General features: G+C 36.1%; 5 protein-coding genes and 2 long non-coding RNA genes across 7 annotated transcripts; 2 read left to right on the top strand and 5 right to left on the bottom strand.

The window, feature by feature from the left end:
* Positions 1-477, bottom strand: LOC113465867. The gene is made up of 2 exons (XR_003390443.1): positions 332-477; positions 1-141 (listed from the first exon to the last, which is right to left on the bottom strand). It is a non-coding gene; the product is annotated as an uncharacterized LOC113465867 (long non-coding RNA).
* Positions 478-1,639: 1,162 nt separating this feature from the next.
* On the bottom strand, positions 1,640-9,609 carry LOC103505444 (protein FAM50 homolog). Its single transcript, XM_026820777.1, has 8 exons — positions 9,590-9,609; positions 9,300-9,460; positions 9,036-9,119; positions 8,195-8,353; positions 6,820-7,047; positions 6,487-6,639; positions 5,919-6,073; positions 1,640-1,905 (listed from the first exon to the last, which is right to left on the bottom strand). The coding sequence occupies exons 1-8, from the start codon at positions 9,607-9,609 to the stop codon at positions 1,675-1,677; spliced, it is 1,191 nt and encodes a 396-aa protein (XP_026676578.1). The 3' UTR covers positions 1,640-1,674.
* Positions 2,084-5,868, bottom strand: LOC113465866 (protein FAM50 homolog). The gene is made up of 5 exons (XM_026820775.1): positions 5,841-5,868; positions 4,252-4,442; positions 3,072-3,236; positions 2,433-2,659; positions 2,084-2,099 (listed from the first exon to the last, which is right to left on the bottom strand). The coding sequence occupies exons 2-5, from the start codon at positions 4,429-4,431 to the stop codon at positions 2,084-2,086; spliced, it is 588 nt and encodes a 195-aa protein (XP_026676576.1). The 5' UTR covers positions 4,432-4,442; positions 5,841-5,868.
* Positions 9,610-9,933: 324 nt separating the features above from the next.
* On the top strand, positions 9,934-20,269 carry LOC103505436. The gene is made up of 9 exons (XM_017442416.2): positions 9,934-11,833; positions 13,259-13,502; positions 13,681-13,841; positions 14,823-15,236; positions 15,418-15,581; positions 18,649-18,827; positions 19,260-19,462; positions 19,846-19,999; positions 20,223-20,269. Exons 1-9 carry the CDS (start codon positions 10,082-10,084, stop codon positions 20,267-20,269), a joined length of 3,318 nt encoding a protein of 1,105 aa, XP_017297905.1. The 5' UTR covers positions 9,934-10,081.
* Positions 12,682-13,158, bottom strand: LOC113465868. Its single transcript, XR_003390444.1, has 2 exons — positions 13,101-13,158; positions 12,682-12,750 (listed from the first exon to the last, which is right to left on the bottom strand). It is a non-coding gene; the product is annotated as an uncharacterized LOC113465868 (long non-coding RNA).
* On the top strand, positions 13,158-15,599 carry LOC103505437 (dimethyladenosine transferase 2, mitochondrial). Its single transcript, XM_008469767.2, has 4 exons — positions 13,158-13,502; positions 13,681-13,841; positions 14,823-15,236; positions 15,418-15,599. The coding sequence occupies exons 1-4, from the start codon at positions 13,202-13,204 to the stop codon at positions 15,583-15,585; spliced, it is 1,044 nt and encodes a 347-aa protein (XP_008467989.1). The 5' UTR covers positions 13,158-13,201; the 3' UTR covers positions 15,586-15,599.
* Positions 20,270-20,301: 32 nt separating the features above from the next.
* LOC103505438 (probable enoyl-CoA hydratase, mitochondrial) lies at positions 20,302-21,353 on the bottom strand. Its single transcript, XM_026820778.1, has 2 exons — positions 21,126-21,353; positions 20,302-20,444 (listed from the first exon to the last, which is right to left on the bottom strand). Exons 1-2 carry the CDS (start codon positions 21,304-21,306, stop codon positions 20,317-20,319), a joined length of 309 nt encoding a protein of 102 aa, XP_026676579.1. The 5' UTR covers positions 21,307-21,353; the 3' UTR covers positions 20,302-20,316.
* Between the last annotated feature and the right edge of the window lie 416 nt (positions 21,354-21,769).

Genomic DNA, 21,769 nt, shown 5'->3' on the forward strand with positions numbered 1-21,769 from the left:
TTTTGGTTTCATACCAAGCACAATAAACTTGGCAGAACATGGCATCCACTTGCAATCAAACAACTGATAGTCCAAGCTTTTCTCCACCAAACAAATGATTTGGGGTTTATCTAGTTTACATTGTGAACCCATTGGGAAAAACTGTACAGAATAGGAAAAACGTTGAGAAATCGGTAATACCCAAGAAAACTAAAGCAAAAGTTTAAAAGTTATAAAAAGCACTGGAGGAGGTGGACAGGGAGAAATAACAAGTAGTTGTTACCTAGGATACAGTCATGCTCCCCTAAGTGATAAGAACTTTGAAAACTCTCCTCCCTCTATTAAGACAAACCTGTAATGAGTTCACTGTGCAAGTGTGCAACCAGTACCACTTTAGCTAAAACACACGACAATCAACCTTTATTTCACGCCAGAAACTAAAATTGAACCGAAAACCGGCGATTCTGAAAACAAAAACCGTCGAAACTGGAAATTTTATCAAAATTTGAAAACGTGCCGCCAAAATTCAAAATCATTTTGTAAACAAATGACGTCACGTGTGAAAAGATTCGTTTACATCGTGCACTTTTCGCGAAGGACTTCGAGGTTGGAAAAGGGATTTTACTCGCATGTGGTTTTAATTTTTACTAGGTACCTACCTACTGTTAATCTAGCGATTGTATTATTTAATGGGTTAAGGTGGATTTCCACCAACGCGACCTCTGTCGTGCGACAAAATCGCGCGACAATGTCGCGCGACGTCACCTGTTTTCACTTGCAAGGTACCTAAATACTGTTAATCTAGCGATTGTATTATTTAATGGGTTAGGTTTTTCCCTCTATTCGGCGGTAAGCTACTCGCCTACTTACAATAAACTTTCAAGGAACTAACCCAGTCGAGTGGAGCTGGGAAAAAGCCAGCAGCACGTGATTTTTCAGATGGTCACCCAGTCGGATACTAACCACGCGCAACGTTGCTTAGGTGATCCACTTGGAAGTGGTGTATTCAACGTACCATCGTCACGTCTCGTTAGCTTTCAGAGTACCTTACGAACTTGCAGAGACTTGGACGTGAGGTGGTGAAGAAATGAAGTCTTTGAAAGAAGAAGTGGTGAAACAAAACAAATAAATCTTGGATAATATACCTATAATATAATAATACATAAATATCAATGTGTAGCTAGAAGGCTAGTTCTTAACATTTAATTTATTCTATTTATATTTTGTACAACATTTATTTAAAGGTTAAATACCTACTTCAGAACAGGGAAAAAATCCCAACATTTGTACATAATTTTTGGGTCAGGATTTCTCCATGGAAGTACCGCTTCCCTTCCTTTCAACAGTTTTCTTCTAAAGGGCCGTTCCCCTATTTTTCCTTAGTTCGATCCTATTTTTCCGAACGAAAAGTGGGAACAGGCTTTTAGTTATTTGGTGATTATTCAGCCTGGAATGCAAGATCGCCAGAAGATGGGTATTGTTTATTTGAGTTTACAAGTAGATTCCCCTGTTGAAAATTTCACGAATCTATTATATTCCCTCATCAGGGAAGGAAGCCTTCCCCAGAGGTAGAAGTAGGAAGGCCGCATTCTTCTTTCTTCGGCTTGATCGTAAGTCTACTTCTAGGGAAGGAAGCCTTCCCCAGAGGTAGAAGTAGGAAGGCCGCATTCTTCTTTCTTCGGCTTGATCGTAAGTCTACTTCTGTTTTTTCTTTCGCTTATCCTTGATAGTGTACTTGTCATACACCTTGGTAGGATCATACGGTTCCCAGCGCGACGCAGGGAAGATATGCTTGTTCCTTTCGTACCAAGATCGCAGCACAACCTTTCCTGCGTGCGACTCGTCCTTCTCTACGCTTGCATCCGCTAGCATACGCACGTCTTCGTGAACATCAAACGAAAAGAGCGGACCGCTCTTGCCGCGTGCCTGGAATAAGATAAGAATTTATTGTTTCAAAGTTTTTTTTTTTTTTTTTTTTTTTTTTTTTTTTTTAGCATAATCTTTCTTTCTTGTCTTATAACCTAATGGTTAGACCTAGCCGAATTGTATTGAATAAGCCCATTGGACTAAAGTATAAGAAAAGAGAAAGACTGTGTCGAAGTACCTAATGCAATGCAGTACTGAGACGTAATTTTTGCAATTTGTAATTTATTTTGTACAATTTATTTGCCATATAATACATAATACAATGAGGATAAGTAGGTATAGCTAAAGATAATAGGTATTATTTGTCTTAAAAAAAAAGCAGTGTACTCTTCTCACACTAAGAGGAAAAATTCCTCTTGTTTTGTGAGAAGCAGTTCGACTATAATGAAATTATTGAATCCACTACTAAGCCCATGTACAGGGGTAGTTTACCTGGTACGATTTAGGATACCCACAGGGCTACAGATGAGAACTCATTTTGGAGGGAGGGGGGGGGAGAGAGAGAGAGATAGAGGGAGGGAGAGAACATTGAATTACCTGGTAAGAAACTAGTGTCAACATCAGGATTTTTCTTGATTTTCTTCACGGGTACAAAACTATCTCCATGCTCACTTGCATCATTTGAACTATCCTCCTCTCTCTTTATCTTGACACCTGATGTGGATTCACTTGGCTCACTTGGACCACCACCTTCATCTTCATCATCATCAACCTCTTCTTCATCTTGATCCAAGGAAAATGACAGGGTCTGAATCTGTACAACAACTCAAAATGGATATCATAAAACTAATATCAATCACAGTTTGAGGAGGGGTTTTTTTTTAGTAATCCTAAATAACTGCTTAAAAAAAAAGAAAAAAAAAACTAGGTATGTATGGAAAGTACCATTTTTGGAGTACCCAGCTTGGGATAGCAGTAATTAATATCTAGGTATTTTCTATCTTCTTCTCACCTGTTGTTTTTGTTTATTTTTCTCGGCTTGTTTTGCTTCTAACTGTCTCTGCCTTTCCCTTTCTTTCTCCAATTGCTTCTGTGCAATATGAGTTATGTATATTAATACAGTTCTTTTAGATATGAATGAGTATTTGGTTCATATCTAGCTCCTATATGATATTTTATTGGGATAGCAGTAATTAATATCTAGGTATTTTCTATCTTCTTATCACCTGTTGTTTTTGTTTATTTTTCTCGGCTTGTTTTGCTTCTAACTGTCTCTGCCTTTCCCTTTCTTTCTCCAATTGCTTCTGTGCTAGCTTTTTCTCTCTCTCCTTCACAATGTTCTCTTGTTTGGCTTTCATTTCATCCAATGTAACCAGACCAATGGTTGAGCTCTGTGAATATACAAATAAGAGGATGAGTAATAATTAAAATAAAGAAATCAATACCTATTCAGGGTTTATATGCTTTTCCCGGAATGAAATTCCATGACTTTTCCAGAAAATTTCCATGTTTTTTTCCAGAAAAATAGGGGGCAGAGGTACCTAAAAATCAGTAAGATTACCACTTCATTTAAATAAAATATGCAATATGTAGAATGTCAAGGCATATGAGGGGGAATTCGCCACAGGCAATTTTTCAGAAAAAACATGATATTTAATTTGATTTTTTTTTTTTTTGACCAGCTGACAAGTTCCATGACTTTTTTAGGTTTTATTTAAATTTTCACCATTTTCCATGACTTTTCCGTGACTTTTTGGCCGATTTTCAGATTCCATGACTTTTCAGTTTTTCCAGGTTGCATATAAACCCTGCTATTAATCACAGGAATAAGAATTTTCACTAAGAATTTTATTTTATTAGCATGACCCTGCTGTTTAAGCAGGGTATTAATAATTAAAATAAAGAAATCAATACCTATTCAGGGTTTATATGATTTTCCCGGAATGAAATTCCATGACTTTTCCAGAAAATTTCCATGACTTTTTCCAGAAAAATAGGGGGCAGAGGTACCTAAAAATCAGTAAGATTACCACTTCATTTAAATAAAATATGCAATATGTAGAATGTCAAGGCATATGAGGGTAGGTTTTATTTAAATTCTCACCATTTTCCATGACTTTTCCGTGACTTTTTGGCTGATTTTCAGATTCCATGACTTTTCAGTTTTTCCAGGTCGCATATAAACCCTGCTATTAATCACAGGAATAAGAATTTTCACTAAGAATTTTATTTTATTAGCATGACCCTGCTGTTTAAGCAGGGTCATGACCAAAATAAATGAAGTTTTGACTAGGACTTTCCAAAAGATGTGTGTAATACCTTCAGTTGTTGTTCCACAGCATCATAATGGGCAGCAAATTTGTTCTCCATATTTGATATTTTCAAGTCTTCTTCTGTGTGTAATACCTTCAGTTGTTGTTCCACAGCATCATAATGGGCAGCAAATTTGTTCTCCATATTTGATATTTTCAAGTCTTCTTCAATTTTCTTCTTCCTAAATTCAATTTCCATTTGAGCCTTTTCTCTCTTCTTCATCAAGTGCATGGCTCTGCCAGCTTCACTGGCAGCTCCTTTGTAGTGTGCCATTGTATACCTACCTGAAATAAACAATTTGTTTTAGAGAAAAATAGAATTAAGACTTAATGCTTGTTATGGAATAGATATTTACTGAGGTACCTACAAATTGTGCTTTTTTTCTCTTTTTTCTCTTTTCTCTAAGAAAAAAAAAAAAAAAGTTTGACAGAGGGAACTGTAACTACCAAGGTCTTATCATCCCACAATCAAAGAGTGAAGGAAGACAGGATAGGAGTAAGCCAGCTGTTCTGAGAATGAGCATTATCCCATCAGGATGAAATATGGGAATTGAGCATGGCCTAGCACTTACAAGGCAAACATGCTACCAACCAAGCTAACTAGGCTGGCGAGATTGTGCTTTAATTATTAATAATATTACAATCTTGGCTTCTTCTTGATTCCCTTTTCTATAGAAGTGCGAGTGATAAGAACTACTTACTGTTTTTTATTACTTCCTCTGGGCTAGCTTAGCAGGTAGATCTTGATGAGTCCAGGGAAAATAATCTGTCTTCTTAAAGTGAACTGTCTGGAGTTTTTTTCCGAGCAAGTTGTATCCTAGATTTACTGATTTTCCCAAAAGGATCAAAGGATAAAGGATTAAGGATCTGTTCTTCTTCTTCGCTTTTTGTTGTTTATCGATGAAGTGAGCAACGAGTTTTCTTCTGACAGTTCAATGGGTAGTTCATGGCAGTCCAATAAGGATCTGAGTACTGATTAATAAAATCTGACTTCAGCCAAGTTTTTTTTTTTCTTCTTCTTCTTCTTCTTCTTTCTTCTTCCTTCTTCTTCTTCTTCTTCTTCTATTCTGACTTCTTCTTCTTCTTCTTCTTCTTCTTCTTCTTCGCTTTTTGTTGTTTATCGATGAAGTGAGCAACGAGTTTTCTTCTGACAGTTCAATGGGTAGTTCATGGCAGTCCAAAAAGAAAGGAGGGAGTCCAAGGAGTGACATGACATTGGACAAAAATGTAGTGGCTTCAAAGTGAAGCCATTTCTTACTCAGGTCGCCATTTTTTCTAAAAAAAAAAAAAATCGGTGATCAAACGATGTAAATGCCTGAGGCTGTGTTTATGAACAGGGCTGAGATGAGCTCGGACGAGGTGAGATAGGGTATTGTTTCTACAGTTTTGCAAAAAAAAAAAAAAAGTTTGACAGAGGGAACTGTAACTACCAAGGTCTTATCATCCCACAATCAAAAAGAGTGAAGGAAGACGGGATAGGAGTAAGCCAGCTGTTCTGAGAATGAGCATTATCCCATCAGGATGAAATAAGGGAATTGAGCATGGCCTAGCACTTACAAGGCAAACACGCTACCAACCAAGCTAACTAGGCTGGCGAGATTGTGCTTTAATTATTAATAATATTACAATCTTGGCTTCTTGATTCCCTTTTCTATAGAAGTGCGAGTGATAAGAACTACTTACTGTTTTTTATTACTTCCTCTGGGCTAGCTACCGGCATCTACGGCGGTGAAACACTCATCTTGAAAAAAAAAAGCATACCTTGGTAACAATGAAATCATAAAATGTGTAGTGATGAGGGAGGATCAAGTCTTCTTTGACATACATGAGTTGATCTGCCATCACTGTTTTCAGCTCACTGAATTCCTTCCTCAACATCTCCAGACATTTCTGAAGGAAGTGATAAACAGAATGACCTGGGAAGAGGAAGAACAAATAGTTTGATTTTAAATTCTATCAGTTTTTATTTATTATTATTTTTCATTGTTTACCATATTTATTGGATACATATTTGATTCACAAACATGGAACTGGTATACCCATCCTTAAAAGCAGAGGCTTGTGCCAACACATTGGGAAAATTATTTTATATTTTTATAACATGAAGATCTCTTCCAACCCCTAATTTCATGGCAGAGCCTCAAGGACACTAGCCTCTTTGGGTGTCAACAGAGAGTCTTAGACAAAGATATTTTGGAGGGACCTCATTTCATGCCACCAAACTCTGTTATTCACAAATAATTTTCTTGTCTGAGCACACCAAACCATGGTTTTGAGAGCTAAAGGAATTTCGAACCCTCTCACATCCCCTAAAAAGATTAACAGTTACCTTTCTTCATTCTGAGAACTTTCCTGTGTCCAGAGCCATCCCAATAACTGAACGTAATGTCGATTTCTTCTTCTTTCAGTTGATTCTGCTTGGCAGCCCATTCCTGTCTCAATTCTTCTCGCAGCTGATTTTCCTGCTCTTCTCTTTCACGATCTGTAAAAATTAAAAATTAACTTTATAGATTTTTCACCATCACCACTACTAAGCCCATGTACAGGGGTAGTTTACCTGGTACGATTTAGGATACCCACAGAGCTACAGATGAGAACTCATTTTGGAGGGAGGGGGGGAGAGAGTGAGAGGGAGGGAGGGAGGGAGAGAAAATTGAATTACCTGGTAGAAAACTAGTGTCAACATCAGGATTTTTCTTGATTTTCTTCACGGGTACAAAACTATCTCCATGCTCACTTGCATCATTTGAGCTATCCTCCTCTCTCTTTATCTTGACACCTGATGTGGATTCACTTGGCTCACTTGGACCACCACCTTCATCTTCATCATCATCAACCTCTTCTTCATCTTGATCCAAGGAAAATGACAGGGTCTGAATCTGTACAACAACTCAAAATGGATATCATAAAACTAATATCAATCACAGTTTGAGGAGGGGTTTTTTTTTAGTAATCCTAAATAACTGCTTAAAAAAAAAGAAAAAAAAAACTAGGTATGTATGGAAAGTACCATTTTTGGAGTACCCAGCTTGGGATAGCAGTAATTAATATCTCTCTTCTCACACTAAGAGGAAAAATTCCTCTTGTTTTGTGAGAAGCAGTTCGACTATAATGAAATTATTGAATGTGTGTACTCTTCTCACACTAAGAGGAAAAATTCCTCTTGTTTTGTGAGAAGCAGTTCGACTATAATGAAATTATTGAATAAAATAAACACATGCTTAGAAATTTGCAAAAAATAGAAGGTAAAATTAGGAAAAATAGAACGGAAATTTGCACAAATAGTATCTATTTATGATTTTATGTCTGTAAAAGGATATTTTCATAAATTGCTGTAATAAATAAATCTTAGCCAGTGGTGATAGCACAATGAATACACCAGTTCTAAATGGATCACTGAAGTTAAGCAAAGTTGCACGTGGTTGGTATCCAGATAAGTGACCAATTCAACTCTCTGGGCAATAATCGCGTACTGCTGGTTTTTCTTTATTGCTGTAATAAATAAATAAATAAATCTTAGCCAGTGGTGATAGCACAATGAATACCTACACCAGTTCTAAATGGATCACTAAAGTTAAGCAAAGTTGCACGTGGTTGGTATCCAGATAAGTGACCAATTCAACTCTCTGGGCAATAATCGCGTACTGCTGGTTTTTCTTGGTCCTTCTCAGGCTGGGTGAAGAATATTAGGAGGCAAGTAGCTTGTGACCAAAAGGCGGTAAAACCCCTGTCACTAAAAACCTTAGCAGTACGTAGGTTAAACCGATTTGATATGCACACCACACGATTCTAATGTAGCAGTTCTTTCATTGCTACAAAATAAAAAAACGGCGGTGAATTCAGGCTGGGTGAAGAATATTAGGAGGCAAGTAGCTTGTCACCGAAAGGCGGTAAAACCCCTGTCACTAAAAACCTTAGCAGTACATAGGTTAAACCGATTTGATTTAAGCACACCACACGATTCTAATGTAGCAGTTCTTTCATTGCTACAAAATAAAAAAACGGCGGTGAAACACTCATCTTGAAAAAAAAAAAGCATACCTTGGTAACAATGAAATCATAAAATGTGTAGTGATGAGGGAGGATCAAGTCTTCTTTGACATACATGAGTTGATCTGCCATCACTGTTTTCAGCTCACTGAATTTCTTCCTCAACATCTCCAGACATTTCTGAAGGAAGTGATAAACAGAATGACCTGGGAAGAGGAAGAACAAATAGTTTGACTTTAAATTCGATCAGTATTTATTTATTATTATTATTATTTTTCATTGTTTACCATATTTATTGGATACATATTTGATTCACAAACATGGAACTGGTATACCCATCCTTAAAAGCAGAGGCTTGTGCCAACACATTGGGAAAATTATTTTATATTTTTATAACATGAAGATCTCTTCCAACCCCTAATTTCATGGCAGAGCCTCAAGGACACTAGCCTCTTTGGGTGTCAACAGAGAGTCTTTTTTAAATTCTATCAGTTTTTATTTATTATTATTTTTCATTGTTTACCATATTTATTGGATACATATTTGATTCACAAACATGGAACTGGTATACCCATCCATAAAAGCAGAGGCTTGTGCCACACATTGGGAAAATTATTTTATAACATGAAGATCTCTTCCAACCCCTAATTTCATGGCAGAGCCTCAAGGACACTAGCCTCTTTGGGTGTCAACAGAGAGTCTTAGACAAAGATATTTTGGAGGGACCTCATTTCATGCCACCAAACTCTGTTATTCACAAATAATTTTCTTGTCTGAGCACACCAAACCATGGTTTTATTTGTAATTTGTAATTTGTAATTTGTAATAATGGCTTTTTATTTTTAACATTGTAGTTTTATAATAGTTGTACAAGTAGGTAAAATAATATTTCTTTCAGTTGATTCTGCTTGGCAGCCCATTCCTGTCTCAATTCTTCTCGCAGCTGATTTTCCTGCTCTTCTCTTTCACGATCTGTAAAAATTAAAAATTAACTTTATAGATTTTTCACCATCATCACTACTAAGCCCATGTACAGGGGTAGTTTACCTGGTACGATTTAGGATACCCACAGAGCTACAGATGAGAACTCATTTTGGAGGGAGGGGGGGAGAGAGTGAGAGGGAGGGAGGGAGGGAGAGAAAATTGAATTACCTGGTAGAAAACTAGTGTCAACATCAGGATTTTTCTTGATTTTCTTCACGGGTACAAAACTATCTCCATGCTCACTTGCATCATTTGAACTATCCTGGACATTGGACAAAAATGTAGTGGCTTCAAAGTGAAGCCATTTCTTACTCAGGTCGACATTTTTTCTAAAAAAAAATCGGTGATCAAACGATGTAAATATCTGAAATAATTGCCTGAAGCTGAATTCTGAACAGGACTTGACTTCTTGACTACGATAATTTTATCAATGAAGCCCATGTACCCAGTGAACTCACTGCATGTAGCATGTACCCATGATTAATCTAGGTCGGGCCAGCTGTGAATAGTGCTTCACTCTATAGAGAATCCACTGACTTCCATATACTTGAGTAGAAAGGCATTCTGGGACGTCAAGTTTGAATTTGTTTTCAAATTTCAACTTTTGATTTGAATTTAAAAAAAAAAAAAATGTAGTTTTGGATTTGGATAAACTCTTGTCTTAATCTTTCGTTGATTTTTTATAAATTAAACTAAAGAAAAATTTACCTACTAAGTAGTGAACTAGTTTTGTGTTCAATAAATATTACCACACCTGGGACGTCAAGTTTGAATTTGTTTTCAACTTTTGATTTGAATTTAAAAAAAAAAATAAAAATGTAGTTTTGGATAAACTCTTGGCTTTCTTTCGTTGATTTTTTATAAATTAAACTAAAGAAAAATTTACCTACTAAGTAGTGAACTAGTTTTGTGTTCAATAAATATTACCACAGAGATCAGTACTAACTTTCATGATGGAAGAAGATCCACCTATTCAGCATCAAGAAATCATTGAAGAAGGCTTAAGAGAGGAAGAGGTAGGTCTTGAGCCTGATTTGAGTAAAGTAAAGGAGGAAGTGATCATTAAAATGGAACCGGAAGATGATGTAGATCCAGAAGCAGAAAGTCTCAATAGGAGAGGAATGCCAAGGAGAACTATCAAGAAAAACAGGTACATCTTTGATGATATGTTCAATGCTGGAGCAACTAGTCCCCGTGTTAACAAAACACCAAACAAAACTCCTACCAAAAAAGCAACACCAAATTCTAAGAAAAAGAAAACACCTACATCTCTGGTGAAGTTTTCATCATCTTCTAAGCTACAGAGTACCTTAACAGAAACACCTGAGAAATTCAATGATTCAAAACTGAAAGGATCAAAGAAATCTAGGGTAAGGTGTAGTTCCCCAGATAGAAACCTTGGTCAAAGAGTTGGAATGAAACTGAGAAACTTGTTGAAACTTCCTAAAGCCTACAGATTTGTATGTTACGAGTTTTTCTACAGCAACATTGATAGACCTCTTTTCAATGACAATGATTTCATTACCTGCATGAAAGAATCTTTTCCTCAACTCAAAAAATATGTTTTCTCTAGAACTGAATGGAGTATGGTTCGTAGAATGGTAGGGAAGCCAAGAAGATGCTCATCTAGCTTTTTCACAGAAGAAAGGATCAATCTTGAAAGAAGAAGAAATGTTATTCGATACCTACAGCAAGGTAAATGTGGTGATCAAACAACTGTCAAAGACATTCCATCAGAAATTCCAATTCAGTTGGTTGTTGGTACAAAAGTGACTGCTAGAGTAAGGTCTCCTCAGGATGGGTTATTTACTGGTGTAGTAGATGCCTATGATACATCTAACAACACTTACAGAATAACTTTTGATAGACAAGGACTTGGCACACAGTCTATTCCAGACTATGAAGTTTTATCTAATGACACACCTGAAACTCTGAATAGACAAAGCTTCCTTCAAATGTTCTTTGCTAGTGTTCCTAATGATCATACTAATAGGACAGGCAAGCCTGAACCTGAAGCTATGGATGCCAATCATATCGATAAAGAACTTGAAGGTATGCTAGGGGAATATCCTGTGGAGCTGTTGGAACAAGTTGTAAGATTCAAAAAATTACTGAAATTCAAGAAGACGGAAGTTTACCAGATAAGAGATATGAACAGTGAGGCAGAAAGAAGACAGTTGTATGGGGAGCCATATGACAGAGCTTTCCAAAAGAAATATGCTGGTCATATCTTGCGATTGGAAAAAATAAACAAAGATGTCAACACAGTGCTTGCATCTCTCAGTGTCAATTTGAAGAAATTAAGTGTCACAAGTGAAAATATGTCTTCACAGCTGTATGCTCTATCTCCTTCTGATTTACAACAAGAAACCTACATTGCAGCTCAAGAAATTGTTGACACAGTCAATAAGAAAAATGGAAACAAAATAGTGGATGATCAGCCCGTTGTGTCTCTCATAACAGACCTTACTGCTCTTGTGCTTCAAATTAAAACTCTAAGTCACTCCAGCCGTAGTGCTTATGAAGTAGAAGTACTCAACAAAACCATGTCAGATATTTACAAGAAGCTCAGTCCCAACAATCAGTCTGTATTTGAAAATTGTATAGGTGTCCATATGGAGCAGATCAAAGCTGCCCTTGCAGGTGAACGTGGCTCTCTGGCTACACTTACTAAACCAGTGTCTCAAAACACTTTTAATAAATAAATCACTTATCTAATCTATGTTTGAGTCACTGTAGTACTTAATCTAGATCTTATTAAAGAGGTGTTTCATTAGCCATCTTGAAAAATAATGAAGTTTTTCTAATAAATTTATGTAGATAATAAAACACCATTACACTGGCCTAGGTATATTTTGCCTATTATTGGATTTTTACTTTCTATTTTCTCTGTGTATTATATTTCTTTCTGTTTACAACTACTACTATGTACATAATTTTTTTGGCCTGTACCTACTAAATGTATTGATGTTTCATTCTGCCTTGGTATATACCAGAATGTTGTAATATAAGGCATTGTGAAGGTGTTTAATAAAAAATACATTACTGACCTATAAATATTATTACTTTTCGATCAATTACTTATTCTCAGCTCTTTTTCTATTACCAACCACAGATTAAATCATGCTCTTCTATTTTGTACTATTATTTGTACAAAAACACATTCAGATCAGCATGGTCGCTGTGTGATTTTTCATTTTAATCCATATTTCTATCGTTTTTAATTATATCTGTGCCGTAAATCTTCTTAGTTTTAACTGTTCGAAAAATTGGGTGACCTTTTCTCTACAAAAGCAGACATGCCTTCTTTCCTGTCAGCCTGTAAAGTAAATCAAAGTATGCCAAGATTAGTGGGGAGTTTGGGAGAGTAATAAAAAACGTTTGAGAATTCCACTGTGCGCGTAGGTCCATATTATATTTGTTGATGTTCAAAATCAAGTTTCTGAAGTTTGACACACAATGTCTTTTTTTATGCACAAGACATTTATGATCAGAAACCTCAAATTATAACTCTTGTGTATTTGAGGAGGGGATTCTAAACATAAACTTACCGTGGCAAATGTTGCATAGAATGATTTCTTTTCAAACTTGAGTCCCTGTTGCAGTGTAGTCTCAAAGGCTGAAACAAAAAATTGGGTCATTAAAAGTTGCATGAGCTAAGGTATTATCATCCCAAATTCGAAGAGAGAATAAAGACAGGATAGGAGAAAGCTAGCTGTTCCGAGAACGAAAATTATCCATTCAGGATAAAATCCGCCCTCGGCGGGAATCGAACCAGCGGCCTAGCGCTCACAAGGCAGACGCACTACCAACCAAGCTAACTAGGCTGGCAACAATTTTTCAATTACCTGTGATTCAATCCTTCAGTGTCATCTGAAGGAATGGACATCAGTGCTAGCCATATTACCAAATGACAGAATTTGAAGAGTGATTGTTCTTAAAAGGAATCAGTCTATTCAATCTACTTACCAATATTAACAGCTTCCTTGACTTGAGTGACAATCAGAGGGGAATGCTCACCAATCCATGAGGAAATCTTTTTGATCACCTAATCACCTTTAGTTAAAATAATGATTAAAACCAAGGTGTACAACCAATCATTTTATCTCACAAGATCTGTCATTCAGTATCTAAAATCATTTCAAAGTCAACATTATAGTACAGTAGAAGCAACTACACAAAATGTAACAAGTGAAGAAAATTCATCATTCAAAACTAGCAAGAGAAAAACCAGGGATTCTGTATGCAAAGACCTTGTGAAATATTTAACCAGTCACAATCCTAGTCTTGACATTAAATCTGTACCCGAAACATATTTAACAAAAAGAAAAAGTATCAAAACTCTCTACTTGGCAAATTCTCAAACAGCAGGTGAGTTTTTTTTTTCTTCAACTACTTAGTGCTTGAGTGTGGTAACACTTCTAAAATCAAGTGGTGTAATAAATCAAAAACACTCTATAAGAAAACCACCTCAGAACCAACTTTACTAACTTTAGAGGGGGAAGGACAGATTACTTATTTTGTGAATAAAATTTTCTATTGATTCCAGCAATGGTAGCTAAACTATTGAAGCCACACATACACCAATGTAAAGCTGAAGTCATAGAGTGTCGCCCTGGTCTTGGTCTGTTGACTGATCATCTCTTGAATATGAAAATTACCAAACTGAATTTACACGAGCCAGATCCTTTCTTCTATCAAAATCTTTTGGTAAGTTTTCTATGTTATAATTTTGTTGCATAGTTACATTATGTTTGTCCAAGTGACCATAGGAGAGAAATATTATATCTCTCAGATTTTACTTTACATAAAAAAAAGCCTGATCCTTCCAGTAAACAGGGCATAAACATAACCTGTGTAATTTACTGATTCTCTTTGTTACAGAAACTTGGTTCAAATTAGGGTAATCTGAAAGGACTGATAAGGGATAACTTTAATGTTTACTTTTTCTAAAATTTTATGGACTTTTATTTCTTTTCGTTAGGGTATCAGATGACATTCGCTTTCATGTAGACACCCTGGATGACAATTAAATAGACAATTTTATTGATGTAAAGTTATGAATACTCACTGCGTAACCATTGACAGCAGCAATGACAGGTTTCTTAGCTTTCGTAATGTTATCCCAGTGTTATCAGATGACATTCGCTTTCATGTAGACACCCTGGATGACAATTAAATAGACAATTGATGTAAAGTTATGAATACTCACTGCGTAACCATTGACAGCAGCAATGACAGGTTTCTTAGCTTTCGTAATGTTATCCCAGTGTTCCAGCAGACCAGTCTTCACATTGGCAGCATACGTTTGATTGAGCATTTCCTTGATGTCTGCTCCAGCTGCAAAAGCCTTTTCATTGCCGGTGAGAACAATGGCTGCCACACTACTATCCTGGTCAAATTGTTGTACTGCAGCAGCCACTTCAGATACCAAAGCATCACACAGAGCATTCAAAGATTTGGGTCTGTTCAGTTGGACAAGTCCAACATTTTTGTTCTTTCCTACTTTGTCCACAAGGATGTTTTCAAACTCTAAAAGAAGAAGAAAAGTTAGGTAGGTACACTAGAATAGCTTTTATAACCCCCCATTCAGCCACCAGCAACAGGTGATAAGAGCCCAAATAGCCTGATCCTTCCAGTAAACAGGGCATAAACATAACCTGTGTAATTTACTGATTCTCTTTGTTACAGAAACTTGGTTCAAAGGACAAAGTAAAAATTTTCAACAATGATATGGTACAAATTCCTAAATACAATGCAACAAAGAGAAAACCTGATCTCACATTTGACTATATTGAAAAGAAAAACTGGGAAGATGAATGTATTTTTCAGTTGATAGCTACTCTGACCAACCAGGATTTCCTCAGATACCTTCTCAGAAATTTCACAAATCAGGATGGTCTTCTATCCTATGGTAGACCATTGATGTACTTATTTATCACTCCTAGCACATATCAGAAACTTATAGCTGGACCTCATCAGCCTTGGAACCTGTATAAACCACTAGCAGTACTGTTTCAAATTATATTCAACATAGAACTTCTATCAAAAGTGGACAGAAATGCATTTATACCTTGGCCTACAATTCCTGTAACTGCTAAAAAAGTAAGTAAATGTTAAGGAAATTTTTTCACATAGGTATTATTCATCTCAGATGTTGGTTCTAAATTCTAGGCAGATGACCTAAGGTTACTCAAGGAGTCCTCCAAATTTAAAAATTAAGTTTATTTAAGTACCTCCAAAACTGAATTTCTTGTCTACTAATCACTTTCCCTCTCCCTTTCAGACTGAACTTAAGGAGGAAGAACCAATGTATCTAATCAAAGTTGAAGGAAAAAGAGATGTATACCAAAAGTTGGGGAAGCATAATGCACACAGAGTGAACACTCTACAGAAGTTTGTCACTCATGTGATAGGCAGGAAAAAGCAACGAGTTATTCCCACTATAGAGTAAGTTAGAAGGTACTCTTTACAAAGCCCAAATACACTGTTGATTTCTTTGTAATTGAGTGGTAACTTGTAGTACCTACACTAAATTAATTATTGATCTGTAACAAAACTTACTTGACTTACTTCATACATACTGTGACTCCTGATTAAATTAAAAATAAGACTGCACAAAAAATGAAGGAACAAGGAAACATGTAGGTACTTACTAACTGTGCTCATATATTTGATGATGTACAAGTGAGCAGCTTGAATTGAAGATCCATTATTGAAGAGATGTTTTGAGGTTTGAAGAGCACTGATAAAGATTTTATTCATTTTTACAAAATTGAAATGCAACAATTAAATTGAATACTTAAATGAATTTAAAAATATGTTAGTCTTTTCTGGTACCTACAAGTTATAACCGAATGTGAATAAAAGGAAAATTTTAGTGATAAGAGGACTAAGTATGAGGTAGAGGTAAATGAGATTAGATAATGAAACAGGATTGGTTGGTTTTGAGCTCAAAGTATAATCATAGAGAGAAATTTACAATTCAACTACAAAATAAAGAGCAATTTATAACCATGAACTCTACTACTTAGCTAGAAAATAGTCTTATCAGTCGGTACCTATTTCGAGATGATAAAAAAGTAACAATGATAAGGAACTTTGAGCTATCACCTGTCACTTTGATAAGGACCTGGGATTGTATTCTTGGTAACTCGTGGATCGAGCAATGTAAACCTCGTCACATAGAACTAAAGCTCGTAGTAGACACTAGCTATAGATGGAGTGATAAAAAATGATTTCCAGTGAATCGGTCGTTATCATTTTCAATTTCAAAGTAATCACCTGTCACTTTGAAAATTTGAATATTTCCCGCTTCGGCACCTGTTGTTTTCTTTCTAGGCAGTTTAAAAACGATTACAGCGCGGTACATAATAAATCCCTTTTGAAACGTTATTGATACAAATGAAAAACATGGGTTTTTACGCCGAGTTAGTTTTATTTATTCAAATAAATAAATAAGTCCAAGTTGAAGATGGAGTACAAAAATCGATAATAATAATAATTTTATTACTCTTTAAATTACGATAGACATACCGTACCTATAATTTTTTTAAGTATACCTTGGTATTAAATTATCATGTAGTTTTAAAAATACTAGAAGAACCACAATTTAACCAGTAGGTCTTACTATATAAAATAAAAATAAAAAAAAAAGTTTCTATTACAACCAAGCACTAGTTTGAAATCTTTTCTTATGTTATTATCATATTGTAATCTCATATTAGAAAGTTGATTATTAGTATTTTTAAATGTGTCAGTTAATGTTAAATAACAAAATAATTTAGTAATTTAGGCCAGCCAGTCACTATCAGGTAGGCCTGACAGGTACGGCTGAAAAGGTCCGCCTGATGAGCACACACCCTTTCAGTTAGACCCTACAGGCGGGCCTAATCGGGTGTACCTGTCAGGTCTACCTGATAGTGAGTGGCTGGCCTTGGTGAGTTATGTCCAAACTTCATTATGATTATTTTTAAATTTGTCTACAAAAGTTAGCTAACACCCGTTAATGTTTCGAGTTGTCCATTAATCTCCGGACACCCTGTAGGAAGAGATTATGTGCTAGGCCAGGCGCCAGGGTTATGCCCACTAGTAGTGGGCCACTACGGATCACTATGCTACAGAAGGTTGCTTACAAGAGCAGATAAGATTGAACCCATATACACCTACCTGTGTATAATAAACAATGTACCTATGTTCAATATGTACGCACGTTGGTTTGTAAAAGTTAATTTTCCGAACTTTTTTTTTTTTAAAAAGATGAGTGTTTCACCGCCGTTTTTATTTTGTAGCAATGAAACAATTGCTACATTAGACGCTTGTGGTCTGTGTCGTAGTATGTAGTATGCCTCTCATCAGATGGGCGAGAAGTTAATATTTTACCGTTGACTTATTTCCCCTTATTTCTTAAATTTTCAACATTATATTTAAGCTGTGTCCACACATAGTCGACCCCGTCGATCGAGGCAGTGTGGACGTGTGAGTCGACATCGATCAATGACCGGTCGACTATGTGTGGACACACCTTTATGTTCGTAGTTCCAGAGTTTCCAGGAATCTTGAAGTAGGTGACTAGTTAAATATACTCATTACTAATGTTCCCTAGAAAGTCTAGATAAAATTAAGTTGCCTCTACTTTCATTTTGATAATTTTGATTTGATTCACCTATTTATAAATCCTCTTTTCTTGGATTTTTTTATTTCCTAGAACCAAAATTCCCCGTGTCTATTTAGCGTCTTGTATTTTGTTCGTATTTCGCCTCTTGTATATTGACCGGTTCAAAATAAACAGGATTTCCCCCCTAAGCTACTTTCCCCCGCTCTTCGCGCCGAGATATTATGATGGAAATCAGACACAGGTTTAAGGTCATTTCTTCCTGGTTGATCTAAACAGAATCAGAACAAGCTAGTAGCCATTAGTGTTTAGTTTGTTTTGAACCCTGCAAGCGTTATTATACCTGTGTTTCGAAGTTTTGTAAAATCTTGAATTCTGATCTAGAAGTTTTCAAAGACTAGTTTTTTTTCTTTCGGGATACCTAAACAATATTTAATTTCGACTGTTCTTTTTAAAGTTTCTAACATGAGAAGGCTAATTTTTGGTAAGTATTACAGCGCTTCAGGTTAAAGTGCTCAACTCAGGAACTATTTATTGAACTGCCATCGTTTGTTTTTTTCTTTTTTTATTTTTCGTTTAGGTTTCTGCCTGCTGCATTTTCTATTTTTCTTATTTCTTTAGCTCCTGCTGCGTTTTTGGAATAAAATAAGTGTTGTGAATTAAAAAAATAAAAAGTACTCTATTAGAGGAAGAGAAGAATTTTATTTTTCGTTTAGGTTTCTGCCTGCTGCATTTTCTATTTTTCTTAGGTATTTCTTTAGCTCCTGCTGCGTTTTTGGAATAAAATAAGTGTTGTGAATTAAAAAAATAAAAAGTACTCTATTAGAGGAAGAGAAGATTTATAAACCAAAAAACCTGTTGAAGTGCCTGATCTATAAACCTAGAACTCCATTTCCTTCATTAAAAGCAGTTGAAGTTTTCCATACGAAACATGGCTGCTGGTGGCTCAAGGATCACCAAAAAGGTGATTCCTGAAGACTTGTCCAATGTTGAGTTTGAAACCAGTGAAGATGTCGAGGTTGTATCGACCTTTGACAACATGGGTCTCCGGGAAGATCTACTGCGAGGCATTTATGCTTACGGTAAGTATTTAGAGCTGGAGGTTGTGGTTATGTACCGGGTTGAGATGAGCTCGGACTAGGTCTGACAGGATAGTGTTTCTACAGTTTGTCAAGGGAGTGGTAACTTAAAAACAAGGCAAGTTTACCACCTTTGCCTATCTCAACCTGGTACATAACCAAAACCAGAAGAGGGGTATTGTTTGTTTATTAGGGGTTCTACATTTCTTAACACTCAAGGTCTTCTCACAATTGGGGTTTTACCCTCTTTTCAGGTTACAAACTACCTTCACATCTACCCCACCCAAATTTAGTGGGGCTGGGAAAAGCCACAGTAGCAAGCAATAGTTCAGGGATAAATAAATCACAGTGATGTGTTTTGAAGCTTTGAAATAGATCAACATACTTCAACCACTGGGTCTTCAGTTCAATACTTCCACATTTATCATTTTTCAGGATTTGAAAAACCATCAGCCATCCAGCAACGTTCCATCAAACCTATTGTGAAGGGTCGTGATGTTATAGCCCAGGCTCAATCTGGTACTGGTAAAACAGCAACATTCTCCATTTCAATTCTTCAATCTTTGGACACACAATTGCGAGAAACACAAGTGCTCTGTTTATCACCTACGAGAGAATTGGCAGTTCAAATTCAGAAAGTAAGTACCTACCTATATCAAGAAAATACCAATGGAAGATTGAATTACCACCTGTTATTTTTACCTTTTTCCCCTAAGAGAAAGTAGAAATGCCACAAAAACTTCAAGATACTTACTAAAAGTTGATTGTGTTAGGAAAGATTAGGATGTGCACATTATTTTCAGAACTTCAAATTATGGCATTTTTAATCAGTGTTCAAACTGCAGGGTTAAAGGGACTTTTCAGTTCTATGCAGTATTAACAAGGTATTTTCTATTCTACTCCTATTCTAACGTGTTGAGTGTTAGTGTTCTTGACTGGAAATTGAACATACGTTTCCGTGATTTTTCAAATTATTAGTTATCTTCAAGGTACTGATTTATCTTTGATTTATGTCCCAAAGGTTGTTTTGGCTCTTGGAGATTTCATGAACGTTCAATGTCATGCATGCATTGGAGGCACAAATCTAAGTGAAGACTTACGTAAGCTGGACTATGGACAGCATGTTGTGTCAGGAACACCAGGTCGTGTATTTGACATGATTAGAAGCTCACAAGGCAGACGCACTACCAACCAAGCTAACTAGGCTGGCAACAATTTTTTAATTACCTGTGATTCAGTCCTTCAGTGTCATCTGAAGGAATGGACATCAGTGCTAGCCATATTACCAAATGACAGAATTTGAAGAGTGATTGTTCTTAAAAGGAAGGCAGACGCACTACCAACCAAGCTAACTAGGCTGGCAACAATTTTTCAATTACCTGTGATTCAATCCTTCAGTGTCATCTGAAGGAATGGACATCAGTGCTAGCCATATTACCAAATGACAGAATTTGAAGAGTGATTGTTCTTAAAAGGAATCAGTCTATTCAATCTACTTACCAATATTAACAGCTTCCTTGACTTGAGTGACAATCAGAGGGGAATGCTCACCAATCCTCTCTGCCAACTTGATTGTTTCTTCCAGAAGTTTCTCAGGAGGGAAGATTTTACTTACTACACCTGAAACAGTTTTATGAAAGACATATCAGACCATATTAAATAATTAAACTGACCACCTAAATTATTAAACTCAAATCTTCTGATTTTGTAGCAATGTAGCATGATGTATGAATATGACTAAGAAGGGGAAGATTTTACTTACTACACCTGAAACAGTTATAAGAAAGACCATATAAATAATTAAACTGACCACCTAAATTATTAAACTCAAATCTTCTGATTTTGTAGCAATGTAGCATGATGTATGAATATGACTAAGAAGATAGGATTTTATTGACAAAAATAAAAGTAACATATTTTTCCCCTATTGTATTTAGCGTCTAAGTGAAGTAAACCACAAGTGACAATTTTTTCCAAGTACATACCTACTTACCTACCTTGCTTGCTTTGGGGGAACATAAACAAGCAGGGCCCGTCCCTCCGGGAATTTTTTAGCCCCTAGTTTATTCGATCGTGATTAAAGAAAATCAGTACCTATGTACCTACCGCTTAGTATTCTTCCTCTTGCATTTAACCTGTCGCTCCCCCACTCCGGAGATCTGGAATTCACATCGCCTCCCAAGATAACTTCTTTTTATCTAAGTGAAGTAAACCACAAGTGACGATTTTTTCCAAGTACATACTTACTTACCTACCTTGCTTGCTTTGGGGGAACATAAAAAAGTAGTTCTCTTCTCTTACCCATTTCTTTGGCCTCTTGTGCAGTGAATTGGTTGCCAGTCAAGCATATTTCCATAGCATTTGATTTTCCTGCTGCTCTGGTCAGTCTCTGGGTACCACCAGCTCCTGGCATGGTACCAATGATAATCTCTGGCTGACCAAATTTGGCTTTCTCTCCAGCATAGATTATGTCACACATCATAGCCAACTCACAACCTCCTCCAAGCTGAAAATAGATGTATAGGAAGCGTAGAAAAAAATATTTTAGATACTCATCCAGAATATATTTTACAATCGATTTTTTTTTTAAATTATGTATTATTATTTCTTTTAAACCCCTTACAACAGTAACATCAAGACCAAACAGCAAGTGGACTGCAGAGAGAAAGGTGGATCATTCTTCAAGAATGAAAATCTACTGGCAGAAGAGGAAAAATCAAACTTGAATGTAGTTGAGAATTTTGTGGTCCCCAGTTGACCAAAACATATATATAAAAAAAAATTAGGGTAATCTGAAAGGACTGATAAGGGATAACTTTAATGTTTACTTTTTCTAAAATTTTATGGACTTTTATTTCTTTTATCATTTCGAGATGAGTACACACTAATGATGAGATACTTATTGGTCTGTATCCACGAGAATCCTGGTCTGTATCCACGAGAAG

This window comes from Diaphorina citri, unplaced genomic scaffold, assembly GCF_000475195.1.
Source record: "Diaphorina citri unplaced genomic scaffold, Diaci psyllid genome assembly version 1.1 scaffold174, whole genome shotgun sequence".
NCBI lineage: Eukaryota > Metazoa > Arthropoda > Insecta > Hemiptera > Psyllidae > Diaphorina > Diaphorina citri.

Coding starts and splice junctions, on each gene's coding strand:
- LOC103505444 (XM_026820777.1), bottom strand. CDS start 9,609: ATGGGTACATGCTACATGCA. Junction 9,120..9,299: donor TGACACTAGTTTTCTACCAG/GTAATTCAATTT, acceptor TAATTTTTACAG/ATCGTGAAAGAGAAGAGCAG. Junction 6,074..6,486: donor AGTTCTCAGAATGAAGAAAG/GTAACTGTTAAT, acceptor TCCTCTTCCCAG/GTCATTCTGTTTATCACTTC.
- LOC113465866 (XM_026820775.1), bottom strand. CDS start 4,431: ATGGCACACTACAAAGGAGCTGCCAGTGAAGCTGGCAGAGCCATGCAC. Junction 3,237..4,251: donor CTGTGGAACAACAACTGAAG/GTATTACACACA, acceptor GTATATTCACAG/AGCTCAACCATTGGTCTGGT. Junction 2,660..3,071: donor AAAATAAACAAAAACAACAG/GTGATAAGAAGA, acceptor GTTGTTGTACAG/ATTCAGACCCTGTCATTTTC.
- LOC103505438 (XM_026820778.1), bottom strand. CDS start 21,306: ATGATGTGTGACATAATCTATGCTGGAGAGAAAGCCAAATTTGGTCAG. Junction 20,445..21,125: donor ACAAGAGGCCAAAGAAATGG/GTAAGAGAAGAG, acceptor AAACTGTTTCAG/GTGTAGTAAGTAAAATCTTC.
- LOC103505437 (XM_008469767.2), top strand. CDS start 13,202: ATGATTAAAACCAAGGTGTACAACCAATCATTTTATCTCACAAGATCT. Junction 13,842..14,822: donor TCTTCTATCAAAATCTTTTG/GTAAGTTTTCTA, acceptor TCTTTGTTACAG/AAACTTGGTTCAAAGGACAA. Junction 15,237..15,417: donor TTCCTGTAACTGCTAAAAAA/GTAAGTAAATGT, acceptor TCTCCCTTTCAG/ACTGAACTTAAGGAGGAAGA.
- LOC103505436 (XM_017442416.2), top strand. CDS start 10,082: ATGATGGAAGAAGATCCACCTATTCAGCATCAAGAAATCATTGAAGAA. Junction 15,237..15,417: donor TTCCTGTAACTGCTAAAAAA/GTAAGTAAATGT, acceptor TCTCCCTTTCAG/ACTGAACTTAAGGAGGAAGA. Junction 15,582..18,648: donor CGAGTTATTCCCACTATAGA/GTAAGTTAGAAG, acceptor TTTCCTTCATTA/AAAGCAGTTGAAGTTTTCCA.